The 18,698-nt window shown below is 39.4% G+C and overlaps 3 protein-coding genes and 1 non-coding gene across 4 annotated transcripts; 2 read left to right on the plus strand and 2 right to left on the minus strand.

Annotated features, from left to right (window-relative positions):
• The first annotated feature begins 2,300 nt into the window (after positions 1–2,300).
• Positions 2,301–5,156, plus strand: LOC116201901 (GLABRA2 expression modulator-like). The gene is made up of 4 exons (XM_031533355.1): positions 2,301–2,725; positions 2,820–2,921; positions 4,103–4,374; positions 4,714–5,156. The coding sequence occupies exons 1-4, from the start codon at positions 2,410–2,412 to the stop codon at positions 4,900–4,902; spliced, it is 879 nt and encodes a 292-aa protein (XP_031389215.1). The 5' UTR covers positions 2,301–2,409; the 3' UTR covers positions 4,903–5,156.
• Positions 5,157–9,363: 4,207 nt separating this feature from the next.
• Positions 9,364–10,932, minus strand: LOC116199716 (mitochondrial uncoupling protein 5-like). The gene has a single exon (XM_031530180.1). The coding sequence runs from the start codon at positions 10,597–10,599 to the stop codon at positions 9,625–9,627; it is 975 nt and encodes a 324-aa protein (XP_031386040.1). The 5' UTR covers positions 10,600–10,932; the 3' UTR covers positions 9,364–9,624.
• A 4,614-nt stretch (positions 10,933–15,546) lies between these two features.
• TRNAS-GCU lies at positions 15,547–15,628 on the minus strand. The gene has a single exon. It is a non-coding gene; the product is annotated as a tRNA-Ser (tRNA).
• A 761-nt stretch (positions 15,629–16,389) lies between these two features.
• LOC116199719 (IMPACT family member in pol 5'region) lies at positions 16,390–18,510 on the plus strand. Its single transcript, XM_031530181.1, has 6 exons — positions 16,390–16,733; positions 16,912–16,953; positions 17,074–17,189; positions 17,388–17,493; positions 17,649–17,702; positions 17,888–18,510. Exons 1-6 carry the CDS (start codon positions 16,437–16,439, stop codon positions 18,044–18,046), a joined length of 774 nt encoding a protein of 257 aa, XP_031386041.1. The 5' UTR covers positions 16,390–16,436; the 3' UTR covers positions 18,047–18,510.
• Positions 18,511–18,698: the final 188 nt, after the last annotated feature.

The raw sequence follows: 18,698 nt of genomic DNA on the forward strand, positions 1-18,698 counted from the left end.
TTGGTATTGTGATTTTTCCCTCAACATAGTCAAGCAGTCCATATGTAGTCAGCAAAGGAGTCATTACTCCTTTCCAATAGAGGTAGTTCTTGCCATTTAGCTTGACCGGTATTGTTGGAAAAGATGAAGGAAGAGTTGTGGGATTTGAAGAAGAAGAGGGAAGGGTCATGAGAGTTGAGGAGGAAGAGCTGTCAGCCATTGATGCCAAGAAGTTAGAGAACAGATGGGTGTTACCCCGTAGGCTCTGATACCATAAGAAACAGAGAAAGAAAGGCTGAATCCCCACTCATTAGGTGAGGTGAGTGTATTCAATTATATAGATAATGTACATGGTTGTTAAAGGAAGGTACATAAATGTATATCGATAAATGCCTAGAATACAACAATTATAAATGGAAATCTATGATCGCATATCATCCTCTATTAGTTGCCATGGGATTGGGGAAGAGAGAGTAGGGTTGTTACAGAGAGGCTTGCTCGAGATCTCGCTATATCCCTATTAACCAGTCTAAGCTCGATTTGGCCATTTATGGGTGTGACAAGCTGGACACAAATCTCAACCAGGTCAAAGGTAGGGGAAAGGCAGTGCTAATGGGGACGATGGTGGAGGCAGTCGGTAATAATTTTGTAGTGCTTGTAGACATGATCGGTGTTATCAGAAGTACAATTTGGCTTGCATTTTATTAAACATATATTCTTTGATAGTGATCTTCTGAGAGGAAAGAAAAGTGTGGCTATTTAGCCATCGGAGTGGTCGCCAGAGCTCTTAGGAGTCACTAGCAATCTCCCATGGAATGGGAGGGTGGAGGGCAGTAGGAGATGAGAATAAAAAAAAGGTCAGAAACAATAAAAAATGTCACATTGGAAAATTTCGTCCATCTTTTAACGGGAGGTTGACGGAAGGGCTTTCCGGACATACTTTTCAACTGTTAAGAAATTATGTGATGTAAAAAATTATTCAAAGTCCAATTTAATGTAAAGTCCATCTTTCTAGGTTGACAGTACTCTCTTTAAATTAAGTATTCTAAATGATAATGTCATAAAACATTATTTTAAAAGTATCAATTTATTTCATAGACAAAATAAACATGCATTAAATCCACTACAATTCAGTGAACTTAGAAGCAATAAATATTGTAGGCGTAATCTCTCTCTAAAAGAAGAATATATATTGGAATAATATATTAAAAAGGGAAACAATAAGCTGGCGAACAAACTTACATTAAATGGTTCTACCCAAAAAAAAAATCATCGGAAATAATATTTAATTGAATAATAAGAATTTGTATCCATAAATGAATAGTGCATATATATATATATATAAATTGCAAATCTATCATCTGTTTTATATAATTGTCTATATTTTTCAAAACATGCAAATAATAGATGCAATAAACATTCGAAAAATTATCGTATAAATAACTTACAATGAATAAATGAGAAAATCAATATTGAGTAAATTTATCTCAAAAAATAAATTAATCATATATAGAAATTATCACGGACTGCTATTTTATATCATTGTATGATCATATTAAAAGGATTAACATTTAATACTTGAAATTAAAAATTTCGAATAATGTTATATTGAGAAAAATGTGTGAGATGACATTTGTATATCTGAACTAAATATGTGTAATTTATCTGTGAGTTATATTGATGATTAGTAAAAATGTCATCTATATTAAATGAAATAAGTAGGTACAAAATCATTGAACAAAATTTTCATGAAAAATAATTAATACATTATTTTAAAGAAAATCATCCAACAAGTACTAATTTCACAAAATTACGGTGACATAAAAAGTAAATGTTTTAACATATGATAGTAGAAATATATATTTTTTAAATGCAAAATCAAGTTTGTATAATTAGATTTAATGTGCATAATGGTCTATCGTAATATACAAATGATCAAGGAAATATGTAATGCATATTAAATATGAGAATTAATTGCAAAATTATCACTACACCATATTAGTCTTAAGTTTAATGTATTCGAAATTATTGTTTGATAATAGAAATTAATTATTGAAAATTGTCGTTGTTCTTAAGAATTAAATTCATCTATAAAAATTATGAATAATTACTACATGCAAACAAATCAAGTAGTTATTATTGTATAATTAAATCATAATTAATAATTATAATTATAACAGATAAAGAAAAAGAAATGTTATCAAAAAAACAAATAAAAAGAAAGAGACTGACCAAAAGAAGAAAAGAAAAGAAAAAAAAAAGGAGAGAAAAGCGAAAACCGCGTAGGCAAACTTAATTTAAGAACACCCATCGAAATTTGGAAAGGGGAAAAAATTAAAATAAATAAATACATAAATAAGAGAGAAATTAATTTGATTGCCAGCGAAAACGTAGAGAAGATCAAATTCTGAGCTAAAAATCGCACGGGAAATGGAGTCAGAGCCCAAGCCGGAGAAGGAGATCCACGTCGAGAAGGAATCTCCGGTGAAGGATCCGGATCCCAAGCACGATCCGGCGGAATCCGCCGACGTGCCGAACGCGGACCATGGCAGCAGCGACAGTGGCGGCTCCTCCGCCCCCGGATCCGATGCCACGGCCGCACGCTCCGCGTCGAGGAAGTCGGTCCACTGGAGCCCCGAGCTGGTGTCCGAGTCTCCGGCGAATCCACATGCGGGTCCGCATGGCGGCTCGAATCCTTACATTACCTCGGCTCCCGCGGGAAACGAGGACTCTTTCTCCATTAAAGGTTAGCACTGAATGCGTTCATTCGAGGTTAATGAGTTCAACGTTTGCTTGTGTATGACGCAATTTCATGGTGGCATGATTGTGTTCGATATCAGAATCGATGGAAACGGTGAAGAATGTGCTCGGGAGGTGGGGGAGGAAGGTGGCCGAGGCCACCAGGAAAGCCGAAGATTTGGCCGGCAATACCTGGCAGCACCGTGAGCCTCTAACTTTCCGTTCAGACTTCAATTTATGCCATCATTATGCGGGTTGATGTGATTTTACGATAGAGCGGTCCCACTGGTTTTTGAATGAGAAGTTTATAATTCTAGATGAACTAAATTTGTCCAGATCCCGTGTGCTTCATTAACTTCAATCTTTGGAGACGCTCGACTGCTAGCATATGTTCGATGTGCATCGGAAGGTGCATTGTTCGGAAAATGGTTTTGAAGATAAGATAATCATGCTAATTCAGTGCTTCTAAGTTTGCATTGAGCAGTTGAGAAACTCTATTCTCTCATATGATTCAATCCATGCTTTTAGATGGTAGTCTCTATTGCTGCTCCGAAGGTGTACCGGTAACCTAGGTCGCAGGTGTAACCGAGGCTTTGGCTAGAATGAGGAGCTGTTGGCCTCTTATGCAATAGGTTTTAGGCACCGCATATAATTGTGAAAGATGAAACAGATGCAGTGCAATCCCTCCATCTGTTTCCTATTTCTTGTTTCCTTATTGAAGAATATATGCTCCTTCTCTGGCATCTCACAACAGCATAACCAGAGGTCCAGAGTCCCCCGTTAAGGATAGGACATGAACTTTTGAAATTTGAATGCATTGCTCAGTCATGAGCTCAGTGTAGTATTAGGTGGAATTATGTAAGCTAAAGCTTCAGAGCATTACAAAACTAGAAGTTGCAGGTTAAAGCGAATTAGCATAAGTCATGGTTCCTGGATTTTTCCGATTGGACATTAAGCAGCATCAAAAGTTACGATGGCTTGCGTGGAACTTGAAAGTTTGAATTCAGTTTGGGGTGAATTTCAATTTAAGTCAGTTTTATGGTTGGATTCTCACGAATGCTCGTGGAATAAAATAGTTCTTTGAGGATTTAAGTCCGAAACAGGCTCATCTATAAGAAGAGTTGACTTATAAAATCTGACTCACATGCTACAAGATCATGCTGATATTATGTATGCGTGTGTGCACACTCACACGTGCATATGTATGTATGTGTATTTGGCAGTAGTCACCTGATTGGATTAATTTTTCTTTTTGTGCAATTTTTGTGAATATACTTGGCTAATCTGCTTTCCTTTCTGTCTCCTTGACTTCCCTTTTAATTGAGGTGTTATCTTCAGCCGCATAAAGTTTTCCTAAAAATTTTCCCTTCTCATGTTTAATTAGTGAAAACGGGGCCTAGTTTCGCTGATGCTGCTATGGGGAGAATTGCCCAGGGAACAAAGATATTAGCCGAAGGTGGCTATGAGAAGATATTCCGCCAAACTTTTGAGACAGTGCCTGAGGAGCAATTGCTAAACTCGTATGCTTGTTACTTGTCCACCTCAGCTGGTCCAGTCATGGGAATATTATACGTATCTACTGCAAAACTTGCATTCTGTAGCGATAATCCTCTGTCATACAAATCCGGTGGCCAAACTGAGTGGAGTTATTACAAGGTTTGTCCACATCACCTAGTTCTTTCAATCATGTTTAAGTTACTGATCTATAAACCAGAGCATTGTCCGGACACTATATTGTCATAGGACACAGTAACTTAATGCTTGATCCCATCTTTTGGGCCGATGCATCCTCTCAGAGTCTCTCGGCTGTGGCAGATAATAGACAGAGTAGATGGTATATACTGGATTAAGAAACATTGAATAAATAAGTTTTTACGCTGCAGATGCTGCTCCTGTGGTGCCTATAATCACCTTTGCTGCACTTTCGTTTCTCATTCCCGTAAACTCCATTATAAATATCCGGGCCTAAGTTTTACTCTCCCTTCACATGAGCAGGTAGTGATCCCGTTGCATCAGCTCAAAGCAGTCAATCCGTCTTCAAGCAGAGCCAACCCTTCCGAGAAATACATCCAGGTCATCTCCATCGACAATCACGAGTTCTGGTTCATGGGCTTCTTGAACTACGACAGCGCCGCGAGTTGCCTTCAAGATGCTTTACAATCTCCAACTGTACAATCCGTTTGAACCCCGAAGCTGCTTCCTCTTCGAGCAAAAGCTCAACTGTCGGTCATATCGCCTCCATTTGTAACTCATAGGTCGAAATATTCCGTTAGAGCTGATCATACTTTTTCCCCAATGAAGTGCCGGAAATTTTGTTCGTATCGTTTCCAAGTGAAAATCATGCAGCACCATTATATCTACCGTCTAGCATTCTGGGACTCTTTTAAGTGGATGGATGTTTTTGAGGAGATACTAATGCAACTGTTTTTTTCTTCCTCTTTTTATCTTACTCACGATCTCAAACCGTATTTTCCTTGCACCATTCACTTCGTACAATATAAACTGGTTTTATCGTCAGGGTCGCTCGGTGCAGTGCCACCCTAGCCATTTATCATAAATACTTATGATGCTGCTATTTACATCCACCATGGTGTGACCTATGTGAGAAATAATATTGATTTGAAAAATCTATCTTAGATATGATCTTTTAATATACTCGCAAGATGTTCCGGATGGCTAAAGCTCGAACGGTTCAAAACTTTTGTCGAAGTTGCTCTGGTCCACTCTTATCTCGAAGTAGGCCATCCACTAGTCGAAATCATCCGGATTCAATTTAACGAATGTATCCCTCTAGGGGCTTTCACATCAACCGTTCATTTATTATTATCAACAAAATCTCCCCCGAATGAGAGGAGCAATGTCCTCCATCCGCTAATGAATAGCGTATATATACTTTCTGGGGCTAAACGAATCACTCTCTCCTTTGACCCAACATCTTCTAAATGTCTAAAATATTCACCCACTATGAAGCCTATTCATTGAGGCGTCGTCCTCAAATCTTGTTAGGAAGTCGCGGTTCGTAGTTTTGGAGAAGGAAGTAGATTGAACGTATATGACTTGTTTAGACTGATCCAGAAAATAAAATTAAACAGAACTTAAATTCAAGGAACTCTTATCATTATAACGACCAAGACAATGGATTGTCATATTCGTACGATCTTTGTTGTTCTTTATCGGTCCGACAACTTTCAAGACTTGCACCGGACCAAAATCGAATTTGAGGAATCTCGTCTTTCTTCGTAGTTTCGCTTCGACCGTCAGTAAGCATATGCTGGTTAGTAAAGGCCCACCAGTAAAGGGGGCATCGTCATCACGTGCCTTAGGAATAGGAAAGCCCACTTGGGACAGTTTGCCTAATACCTTTTTCCATCCTTAACGCTATATATTTTAGTTCCTTCCATCATTCTTTGGAATTATTGACTTCTGTAGTAATTCATAGGAAATGCTGATATGGGTAGGAATTAGGAATTTTGTGTGCTACAGAAACATGTGTCTTGAAGAGGCAACTGAAAGTATACGTACGTAGGAGCGCAACGCGATTGAGATATGCAAAAAGCACATGCTCCCAAGGCATAGTCCTCGCCGATCAAAGCGCATAGAATATGGAGGACTTATAATGAACTTTAATAAAGAAGGTACAGGTCGTAACTGGAAATTAGTCATGCTAAGCATAGTTTCATCACAAACATATGACAAACATCTTATAAATTTCTATGGTATGGTCTATCTTGATAAAAGGATGCGAATTGTGAATGTGGATCACTTCAACGATACTTTTTTTTTTTATAAGACACTTCGACGATACTTTAATAACACATCCAACGCTTATGAGATAAATTAGCATATAAAATTGCAAATCTCAGGGAGTTGGAATTAGTGGTAGTGTGAGTAGTCTTTCACACTCCCTAACCCAGTGCAGATCCTTTAGGAGCAACCTGCACGGCCTGTGATCACTTGGTCCGCGAGTTTATAATGTGGACTGAAATATTCATTGAACGAAACACGGATATCCCGTTATAAAAAGGGAAAAAAAAAAGTTGAATAATATTGCAATCGCCTTTGTGGAAATCTTGACCTCGTCCTTACATATTATTATTTCTTTATCTACTTGGAGTTTTCCTTATCGTTAGCAATTAGAATATCATGTGGCATTTGATCGGCTGATTGATGATTGAGATCCGTCCAAGTATGTAGATCGCATTCAATTGGATTTAGACCTTTCCCATATGAAAAAAAAAAAAAGATTTTGACCTTGAAACTAAAGACTGAAGAGATGAAAATTCCGTAGATATAGCACGATGTAAAGGGAGAACTGTTCATACATATTTTTTTCAGTGGTACTTTTAGTGGATAGGCGATTTAATTAAGCTGGAGACACTCTCGAAATTCATTGTGGGGGGTGACAGTGGAGCGAGGCTTAGAGAATTGAAAGACCTGCAGTTCCTTCGAGAGGAGCTTACAATTGAAGGTTTGGGTAATGTGGGAGAAGTCGGAGATGCAAGGGAAGCTGCGTTGAATGCTAAGACAGGGTTGACTTCTTTGATTTTGGGGTGGGGGCAGGATGAAGGCCCTGCTAGTGGAAGAGATGCAGAAAGCCAAATGCAGATCCTCGATTGTCTTCAACCTCATGCTAGCATAAAGAATATCGAGATTGATGGTTACGGAGGTACAAAGTTGTCTTCTTGGATCGGAGGTCTCTCATTTGTTCACTTAGAACGCTTGAGGTTGTGTAATTGCAGAAAGACAGAGATGCTACCATCGCTTGGGGTTCTGCCTCAGCTGAAGGAATTGGAAGTTGAACGCATGGATGCGATATGTGCCGTGGGACCTGAATTTTATGGAAACACAGCGAAGCCTTTTCCAGCTTTAGAGACTGCTTTTTATTAATATGTCCGCATGGGAGCGATGGTCTTTCTCCACTGGCAATGAGCAGGAGAATAATCCATTTCCTCGGCTTCGCAAGCTGACAGAGGAGGAGAGGGTTCTAAAGTCCAAGTCAATAGAATTGCTTTATGGCATCCTGAAACAATCCTACATTGTGTAGGTGTAGTCAATAGAATTGCTTTATGGCACTTATATATGTATAAAAAATGAAAATCTATGCGATACATTTTTTTTTAATGAGGATCTGGTATCTCTAATAACTAAAGATTTGATCTTCTAATTTTAATATTGAAGATTAAAAATTTCAATAAGCTCAGACATAATTTTAAGATTTCAAATGATGGAGATATATGAAGAAAAAGCACGTAAATTCCACAAGTGATTGAATTGTAGATCATCAAAAAATAAATAGGTCATCTTCATAGCCAAAATCTGGAGGAAAAAAAAAGTGTTACAAACTCTTTTTTGTAATCATCATATTTATCTTAGGACATTCCCATATTATCAGGAACTAGTGAAGGACCCCACTTGACCAGGGGTGGTTGGTCTTGCATCTATGCACTTGATTTTATGTGTTGAGCACTACGTACGAAAAATATCTTCAGATTAAGTGCCGCATATTTAGACATTAGCCAAAAAAAAATCTCATTATTTAGTAAAAAAATCTTATTATCAATAAAAGGCATAGCACAATAGTGCACGTCCTCACTTAGTAACTAAGAAATTCCATGTTCGATACTAAGTGAGATCATCGTGCTCCTCTATTTGATATTATGATTTCAATTTTTTTTATCCTAAGTCCATGAGTCTTTTTTATAATGGAAAAAATCTCATTATTTAGCCAAAAAGTGTTTAGAATATATCCAATAATCAATATAAAAGTTCTCCACATTTAAAAATTCCACTCACTTAGCATGAATTATAATTTACATTACAGCTAATAATTACTTAATTTATCCAAGCATTAAATTAGTTATTCCTTCTAAAATCTAGTTTTTTAAAATACGTAAATGAAAAAGAAATTGCGATAAGTATATAAAATAGTTGGAAAACTTTTAAAAGTACGTAAGTTCACGTGGATCATATGCTCGTGAAAAATATTATGTTACTTTGGAGAACATGAGAGGACATGGGAATAAATAAGACAACAAGAACATAAAAAATCAATAAACAATATTAGATAAATACCTATGGGATGTAACTTAATTGGTAACAAGCTAGTGCTCAAAACTCTAGATCAAGATGTTCAAGTCTCCTGCTCAAAACTCTAGATCAGGGATCCGAGTCTACTTGGGAGTAAATAAGGGGGAGAAAGACACCGTATTTATCATCGAATCCGCGTAAAGTAGTAGTATTCTTATTATAGATTTGCGAATGGATTGTGTTTTTTCAACTACTCATGGGAATCAATAGGAGACTTGGCGTGAAGGTTACCGGCATGTGCAGCATCATATTGTCGTAGCCAGAGACACATGAACGACAGGCAACATCTTAAAATATTGCCATTGACTTTAATTAATTTTTCCCCTTTATACTCTCAAAGCAAATGATAAATGTCGCACTCAAAAAGAAAATTCTTCGCCTTTGGCCTTGAAGATATTCAAAAAGTATAATTTGCATTTATTTATTATATTCAAAACTGGACGAAAGATATATAAAAGTGTTCAAAAATTATTTAAATTTGCGAAATATAGTGCGTATGACAAATTGCTCAATGCGGTCGGATTTTACATGCATCAGGCCAATATTAGCGCGAGGGTCTCAACAAAATAGAGAATTTGAATTATTCACATATATATCTTTTGGCCAATATTTATTCAGATATATTTGGCAAGATAAATACACTGAAATGGGTGACAAAACAATGAAAGTTCGGGCATGTGGAGCTAAGCTTCCTTCCAAAACTTACGGAACAAATGACAACACAACAAAATAACGATAAATAATAATAATAATAATAATAAATTCCTAGAAATTCTTTTGTCGTCGTCATCATCATCCTTCCGGCGCCGAAGTAAGGTCTCAGAAATCCTTGAACAGCTTCCGAACCTGCTCCAGCGTCACGAACAGCACGATCGTGAACGGTCCCTGCCTCGATATCGTCGGTATGAACCCTTTGTAGAGCGCCATCGGCCCCTCCGACCGGACCGTCTTGAGGAAGCAGTCCATGGCCCCCGAATACGGCGGCGGGCAGCCCGGCTGCACCTTCATGTTCATCACGCGCGTCTTGATCACGTCCACGGGGTTGGAGGCCACGGCAGCCACGAACCCTGCGGCGAAGCTCGCCGTCACGTGGGTCCCGAGCCCGTCCCGCATGACCTCCTTTGCAAGTATGGTCTCCTTGATCTGGTCGTAGGACGCCAGCTGGGAGGCCGTCACGAGCATGGCCCGGTTCACAGTGAGGGCTGAACCCCGCCACAGGCTGGTCACCCCCTCCTCCCGCACCATGCGGCCGATCGCGTCCCCGACGCTCCGGTAGTTCCGCCTCTCAGCTGCCGGGAGCCGCCCGTCCGCCTGCATCCGTACCATCGCCACATCGGCCGGGTTTCCAACAGCGGCGCCGATGCCACCCGCCATCAGCCCGGCGGCGATCTTCCGGGTCAGCGGGAGGGTGCCGGTCCCGGGGTCGGTCCACTTCTGCTTGAGGATGTCGTAGAGGCCCATGCGGGTGGTGGAGTAGAGGGTCTGCCGAAGGATCGTGGCGGAGACGCCGGAGAACAGGGCGGCCACGCCCTCCTGCCGGACGATCATCACCCCGACGGAGATGGGGCCAGGACGAGCAGCCGCCGCCACAGGAGGAGCTTGGAAGGCACGGGCCGCCTGGGATGAGGTGGTGTTCTGGAAGGCAAGGGCGGGGCGGAGAGCCTGGATATCGGGTTTGGGGGCGGCGGACTCGCCCTGGAGCTGCATGCGGACCTTGATCAGGTCGAGCGGGTGGGTGGAGCAGCCCGCCACGATCGAAGCTACGCCGCCTTCGACAAAACCCTTAACGCCCATATTTTCTCTTGAAATCAGATCTCAATAAGAAAATTTACAATCCAAGATTTGGATCGAAAAATCCTTTGTTTGATGGGCCGAATGAAGCTTCACCGGAAAACCCGAAAAACGAGAGACCCGATTGGATGGACGGATGGGATTATTAACGAGGGGACCAATTGGAGCTAGGGTTCATCTCACTGGAGACCAGGAGATGGGAATGGAGGCCGAAGGCTGTGGAAGAAGAATGGGGGACGGTGGGCCTCTGAGACATATGACGGCGAGATTTGCCGGAAAAAGGTTGACGCCGGTTTTTATGGGGTTATTTTTTTGGTCCTGAGTTAACGGAACAAAGACGAAGGTGCAAATTTATAGGTGAGGGGGGGGGGGGTTGGGGGGACGGACGGAAGAAATTGGGAAGAGGAAAGTCAGTGGAAAAAGGACGGAAAAGGAAAGCGAAAATTGCCGTTCGTACTAATAATTGTCTTCTTTTTTTTTTTTTTAATGTTGTTTTTAAGGACGCGGTTTTCTGATTTTGTGTTATTGCCATTTCTTTGGATGCTGATCTCACAGAGATTTTTTTATTTTTAATATAACAAAAAAAAAAAAAGGAAGAGAAAAGGAATAGTCCCTAATGGTGGGCTATTGAGTTAGTGCCTCCCCTGGACATACCCGCTTGAGGTCTAATTCCCTGGAGATCTGGGGCCTAGAAGTAGAAGGTAAAGATGCCTTGGCCGCGATAGACATGCGACACTCAAAATCTCGTTTCTGAATTTAGGATTATACAAATTTGACAGTGTTATTGAAATATTGCATGAAAAAAAATCTACTTGAAATAGGAAAGTCATTTTTGTATCGAATGTGACGGATATTCATCAGGCCATGGACGCAGTCCTTTTTTTTTTTTTTTTTTCCTGTGCTTAGAGACGCAGTTGATTGTTATACGTCCCATCATAGTAAACCTCAGGCTCAAGCCTATAGTCGGCACTAAAATTGGCTCGTTAGATGCTTAGCTGGATAGACAATGCAAATTGGCTTGTCACATACGGATGAATCTTTTCCCATCTTGCATGAGAGGAGAAATTTCCCTCGAGCACATGCGTCCGTTGTGTATCGCAGTCATAACTATCTTGGAATGAATTAGCTAGGGGGTCACGACACGAGGAGGGCAACGGCTACCTGTTGACACTAGGCTTGGTTCCGACCGGGTTCGCAGACTGTTCACATTGAGTCGAATTTGAAGGCTTCTGGCCATAATTTATGGCCAACAAGATAAATAAACGCTATATTATGCCTGCTCTGTCATATTTGTTGAAGTTGCTAGGGAAAAGTATGACATTTAGTCCGCTATATTTACCTACTTTTTCGGCCATTTTCTTATTCTTATTCTATTTTCATCCAATACTTTCTATCACTTTTCTATTGAAGTCTAATACTTTTTTAATAATTCTTTTCTTTTCCCTATCCTTCAGTGACATTTTCTGTTAAAAAAAAAAAAAACCTCGTGGGACCCATGACAGAATAAATTGCCACATGGGCAATTTGTTTCTCCCAAACCGAACCGGAATTAAACTTTTAGCCGGTTCCCATTATGCCTCGAACTACATATCCTATTTCTTCTTTCTTCTTTTAAGACAAAGAAACTCCCTGGGCCGCTCTTTTAAGTCGAATCAACTCCGTAGTCTTCATCATGGATTTCTCATCTTAGAGAGTGGGAGATTGGTAGGCCTTGATATCTTAATGGCTATCTACTCTCTCGGGATAAAATTTGGGGCTTTATAGGGAAGTTAAGATTTTAGTAGGAAGATAAAACTCGGAGCTGTTATCGTGATGAATGAGCAATTGAATTTGTGGATATGAATTGTGGGTGTGCTTAAGGATATAATTGAACAAAGAAAGGATGCATTTGACTCATTGAGTCCACGAATCGACTTAGCCTTCTTTGAGTCTGCATTTGGGGCTGGTAATGTGACTAACAGTGGCGACAAAGAGTGATTTTCTTGTAGCTGAGATGGGCGAAGATGGGAAGGAGGGTGGGGATGAGAGGGAGTTCGAACTCGTCTCTTGGTCAGAACTTGAGTTCAAAGCTCCGCCAGTGATGGGTTACCGTTGTTGTGCTCTTCCCTCTCTCTTATTGATATTTCCTTTTTGCCTCATAATGTTTATATCATAAGCAGCTGATTATATTGAGTTGAGTTGAGGCAGAGGGAAACGGAGCAATGGTCGGATTTTTTCTTTTGTTTTTGTTTTGTGTTTTTGTTTTTTATTTTTTTGGAACAAGAGAAAAAGGTGGATTTATTGATGCCAAATGAACTTGTTTTCCATTTGTTGGTCAAGAGAGAACAACCGAACAAAGAGTTGTTTCCAAGAGCCACTAGCAATACATTATTCATGATGCATATTCTGGAGAACCGTTTGTCGAAAGCAGCTTGTTGCGGCCTCCAAATAGAGCTCTCTGGACGAGACAGTGATAGAAAAAGGCCTATCATGGAAGAAGAAGAGAGGTTTGACAAGAGAATGAACTCAGCATAATGTTTTTTGTTCTGGTGAAGAAAAGAACGAGTAGTGGACCAGGTAATAATGAGTTGAGGTTGAGAATCGGAAATAAATTATCTGTCGGTTCATCAACCGGTTTGGATCGATTAGAATTTAGAACATTCAAGTTGCCACATGTCAATTCTTTTTTCTGATGTGGACTCCAATTCAACATAATTAACAGTAAAGTTACCGAAAGATGAAAATAAAAAAGTAATAGAAGGTAGTGGAAGAAAATAGAAAAGAAATAAGAAAGTGGACTAAAATGGAAAAGTAGATAAAGCTAGTGGGCTAAATGTACACTTCTCCCAAATTGCTAATATGATCATGTTTAAAAGTAACCATCAACATTTTTTTTTGAGAAAACTATTAATTTGGCAAAAAAAATCTTTAAAGGATCAAATTGATGGCAATATGATTTTTGAAGGAGCATATTGATAGTTTTCTCGATTTTTTATTTTAAGATAATCCTGTCATGATCCCTTTTTTAATAAATGGTGAAATCATTCACGTGTTTGATTCATTATTATATATATGTGTTGTGTCTGCTATATGGATAAACAAACACTATATCATGTCTGCTATACGGTGTGTAAGAATTAACAGAAAATTAAAACTACAATTATTTACATGTAATTATGAAAGGATCTGCTAGATTTAAGAACATGTTGAAACATCGTGTTGTAGGGCATTATTTTCCCTTGCAGATTGTCCAATTATCAACCACAGACATATATTCAAATGTATACTTGACACAAAATCAAACACTTACGTATACTTTTTGAAGAATCATTTCTATTGGCCTTTCATCAGGTTATGTATAGAGAAAAGTAGAAAAAATTTCAATTTTTTAGTTCTTGCACAAAGCCCCGAAAGGAGAACGAAGTATTGCTCAATCTTTTTGTCCATGAATGGTGTCCGATTACTTTGTTGATTTATCTCTCTAAGAATAATTACATAAATTCTAGTTTATTTCATAATTAAGATTAAACTTCTGAAAGGTATAATTACTCATTTTTTTTTGTTTAATTTACCAATTGTTCAAATTGCTTGCGTATAAAATGTAATAAATAACTGAATTTAATTTATATATTCGTGGAAAATTCTTCCTTTGAGCACCTCGACATATATCATTTTCTGTGAGATTAGTTCTCTGATCTCTCGAGATGTTAATGTCAAACTTGTCTTCCAAACTTTTGTACTTCTCTCAAGTCAACGCATGTGTTGTTTTGAATGATTCTGTACTCCTTCCTACGTAATCAATTTATAAAAATCTACTTAACATAGTAATTAACACTTGAGCTATTGAAGGGTCGACAAGAATTATTGAATCTTATGCTGAGGAACTATATAAACTAATTAATAACATGATACATAAGCCATCCCATGCTGTCAATGATAGGAAGTCAAACATTTGTAGACTTCAGTTTCTGTAATTTTACACCACGATAAGATGAAATACCTGTGACATTTATATATCCATTTTATTAGAAGTTATCTTTTGTAACATTTCAAGTACCGATCGAATGGTTAACTTATCTAGCTAAAGGGATAGGGAAAAGAGTTTCAAATACGGGAATTATTCACCGCGAGTTGGGGGGTTTTTCAGTCGAGCTTGTTTACGAGAATTATACACGTTCCCGAGTAAAAGGCGCAAACTGGATATTCAAGTGCAGATTTGCATTCTAGCTAGAGTGATGATCCTTTTTTTTTTTTTCCTTCTCTCTCTCTCTTTTACAACCAAAATAAAAATTCACTGTTTATAGTACCATTATAAGTTAAAAGTTGTCTTGTTTCCATATGGCAAACTAATAACCTTTTTTGAAGCCGGGATTATGCGCGGCCGGCACGAAAGTAGAAACTTGTGCATCGTAATTAAGACGGTGGACCTTCCTAATAATATCAAGGGAGAGACGGGGACAGGCAACTGCAAGCACACTCTCTAATCCTACGAACGCGGAAAGAATTCAAGTTGGTCATCTCTGACTCGACTGCAGCTGTATGGGACGATGATGTTTATTATTTCTATTCTTAATTATTATCCTAATTGGTCCTGTTTTTGGGGGGTTATAGTAACAGATTATTATTGTCTTTCTAAATGTACAAATGTTAATAAAATTGGAGTTGGGATATTGGGAATTTGATTCTTGATTGGTCGGACTTAATAGCCATCCATCGGGTGGGGGCCAAAGGCCAATGGAAACGGTGTGCCTTTGACTCGGATTCCCATGCTCTTGCCTTTCCCCGCATTTAAACGCCGTCAACGTGTCCGACAATCATTTGAAACTGAGGATCCCTAATATTGCAAATACTAATAAATAAATAAGAATTCACAAAAAAAAAAAAAGGAAAAGGAAAAGAGTAGAGAAGAAAGGAAATTAGCTAAAATTAAAAATGAAAAATAAAAACTGCAGCCGAAAGCAAAAATCAATTCGTCGCCTGAGAGATTCGAACTCTCGCGGGGAAACCCCATGTACTTAGCAGGCACACGCCTTAACCACTCGGCCAAAGCGACTTTGATGCAGGTTAGCATACGTTAATAACTTAAAAACATGCAATATTAATGTGTTCGCTATGAAGTATCGCCATGTTGTCAAGTTATATGGACAAAATTCAATTATATATATATATATATACGCACACTAATTGAGAAGAGCCACACATTAGTAGTTTCCACTTTTGTTTTCTTTTTCAAACATTTCATAAAACAAGATGAAAAAATTACATAGCAGTAAAAGTAATCTCCATTTTATTCTTTCAACATCAATGACGAGTTCAAGCGACGTATACAATATTTTCTATTTACAAGGTCTTCTTTTGTCATCGGCCCTACATAAATTTGATGTAACATCTTTAGGATTTACTACACTTGATATGAGAAATATAAGCCTCCATGATTGTTTTGTTGTTATGAAAACTTCCATCCACCACCATTATTACATGAAAACCGTATACGTGCCATTGCCGGAAAAGCAAACTTCTACTCTGCCGGATTGGTTGGTCAGTCGAAGAAATACTAGATATTGGCAAATATGGCTCATTGAACAATTACCCGCAAGTTTCTCTCTTTTACATACCAAAAACTTCAAAGACTATATAACCTCTAGGGCTCTCGTCTCATAACATTGTCCTATACTTTTCATTTCTGCCTTTTTGGGTTGAAGGTATAATGGGCGATTCCGGCCCATTGGGCATGATCTTTTCACCGAGCCCATGATAATGGCCCACCAAAAATATTTAAAAAGGACCATGAATGAATTACTAGAAAAGAATTTGGCCGAAAAAATGAAAATAATTAACTAGAAAAAAAGAAAAACCCAACAATGGCCATGGTGAGCAATAGCATGAGCATCCCCAGCAGCTGCCACCTCCTCCACTCCCACAAGCTCCTCCTCCTCCTCCACCACCGACGCGTCCTTCCCTCTCGCCTCTTCTCTTCCCTCGCCGGAGCACGCCGCAGCGGTGCTTCTCCCAGCAAATCCATGGCCACCTCCGGCAGCGGCGCCTACACCACCATCAAGGAGAAGTTCACCGTCGAGCGCGAGATCAAGAAGAGCAAGTTCATCGCCATCGCCGGCCCCGTCACCGACGAGCGGTCCGCCCACGCCTTCCTTTCCCAGGTGCACTTTCCGTCTTTTTCTATCCACATTAGAGATTACGGGTTCTCGGATTTTATTTATTTATTTATTTTTTTGGGTCAAGGCAGAGATTTGCTATGCATTAAAAAATTGCATTTTTCAGCTGAACGATTGATGCTGATAACCTGGTTGATTCTCTTGTTTTTGATCGCCATTTCAGGTCCGAGACCCGAAGGCAACTCATAATTGCTGGGCGTATAAGGTTTCGACTTTCAACTTCTTCACCGACCATTTTCCGTTGCCAGCCAACGGATGTTTGCTTGATGCCCACTTAAGCGTGTAGAAGATGCAGTTTAGTTCCATTTTCTGTTCGACATTGTAGGTCGGCGATCAGTACCGGTCCAATGATGACGGGGAACCATCGGGCACAGCTGGAAAGCCAATATATACTGCAATCGACTCCTCGGGAATAGACCGGATTATGGTGGTTGTTATCAGGTAGAGCTGACGAAACTGACAAACTAAGGTACCTGCTGGGCTGCTGATGGTTGGTAATTTGGTCCTGTCATGAATGCTTGATAACTAGCAGCAGCTTTGAGATAAATAAAATCTATAATTGAGTAAACAAGGATCGCATGTACGAGCAAAATCTTCTCATTTTCTTTCATTTGGGGTTCATTTCATAATTTGCTTTAGGTACTTTGGAGGTATCAAACTGGGCACTGGAGGACTAGTCAGGGCATACGGTGGATTGGCATCGGAGTGTCTGAAGAATGCTCTGACCTGTCTGGTGAAATCTAAGGTAACGTTCTCTAGGTTGGCTTCTAATGTCCTGTTCTTCCATTTGGGAAGTTTGTTCCAGGGCTGGTTCATTTCTATGTAACTTCCAGTTGGCAAATATTGTTGTCCCTTGCTTCTTTAGATTCTTTCCCACGAGAGTTCGATATGTTCCTGTAGGTCCCAATGGGTGTGGAGGTTTCTTTTGATCTTTTGGGAGTTCTACACCATCAGGTTGGTTTACTTCAACAAATTGTTTCATTTTTAAGGCCGCAGAATAAGGTGTTAGCTTCTATTCCAAGTCCTCAAATGTCATAGATGTTTATTTATTTTAATTCGGGTCGCATGAAAGATATTGTGGTGATCATTCTCTCTATGATTTTCTGCTGTCCCATCCTCATCTACCGTCATTGTTTCAGCTACAGTCTTTCAATGTCGAGGACACGAGGCAGGACTATGAGACGGGTAAAGATGGCACCTGCATGATTACTTTCAAAGTCGATTTCGACCAGGTCGAGAAACTTGAAGAAGCTATCAAAGAAAACTGCTCCCGAGATATTGTCTTCTTCAAGCAATGAGGGCCAAGACTTGCTGTTTCCTATACCCAACAAATCGTGACTGTTGGAGCTATAAATGTGGGCTTATCAGAGGAAAAGGCTACAGCTCGTACCAATTTTTTCGTTTCTCTTGCTTGGAATGCTCAGGCCTCATGAGTACATATTCGTTTGGTCCAGCAGGGTGGGATTACTTAAGTCAATTTTAAGAAGACGAGAAGAGATGGTGAATGGAAAGAAGAGATTATCCATAGATTTTGCATTCTGACCATGCTGTTGTCAAAAGAACATGTAAATTGTACATTCAAGGCTACTGTCAGTACTCTAAAATTTATACTGTACCCTTGATATTGATGTCTCGCTGTTTCTGAGGCAAAGTCCTCTTGTTTTAGTCGATAGAGCACACATAGGTGGTCATGTCAGATACATTGTTGACTACAATGTAATACTTTAGGACGAGTGATGATATACTTTGACTGTTTGTGTTTTTTTCATGGACTTATACTCCTACTTCACTGTAGAAGCGACAATAATCTGAGATTTACGGGCATGAACTACTGCAAATGCCATGTCAAGGCTAATAAATGATGATACTTATCACCCAGGTCAGCAGGCGTCTTTGATCTTTGGATTGATGCAGAGAGCCCACTGAGGCTCATGGATCATGGAATCGGGG

This window comes from Punica granatum, chromosome 3 (assembly GCF_007655135.1).
Source record: "Punica granatum isolate Tunisia-2019 chromosome 3, ASM765513v2, whole genome shotgun sequence".
Classification (NCBI taxonomy): domain Eukaryota; kingdom Viridiplantae; phylum Streptophyta; class Magnoliopsida; order Myrtales; family Lythraceae; genus Punica; species Punica granatum.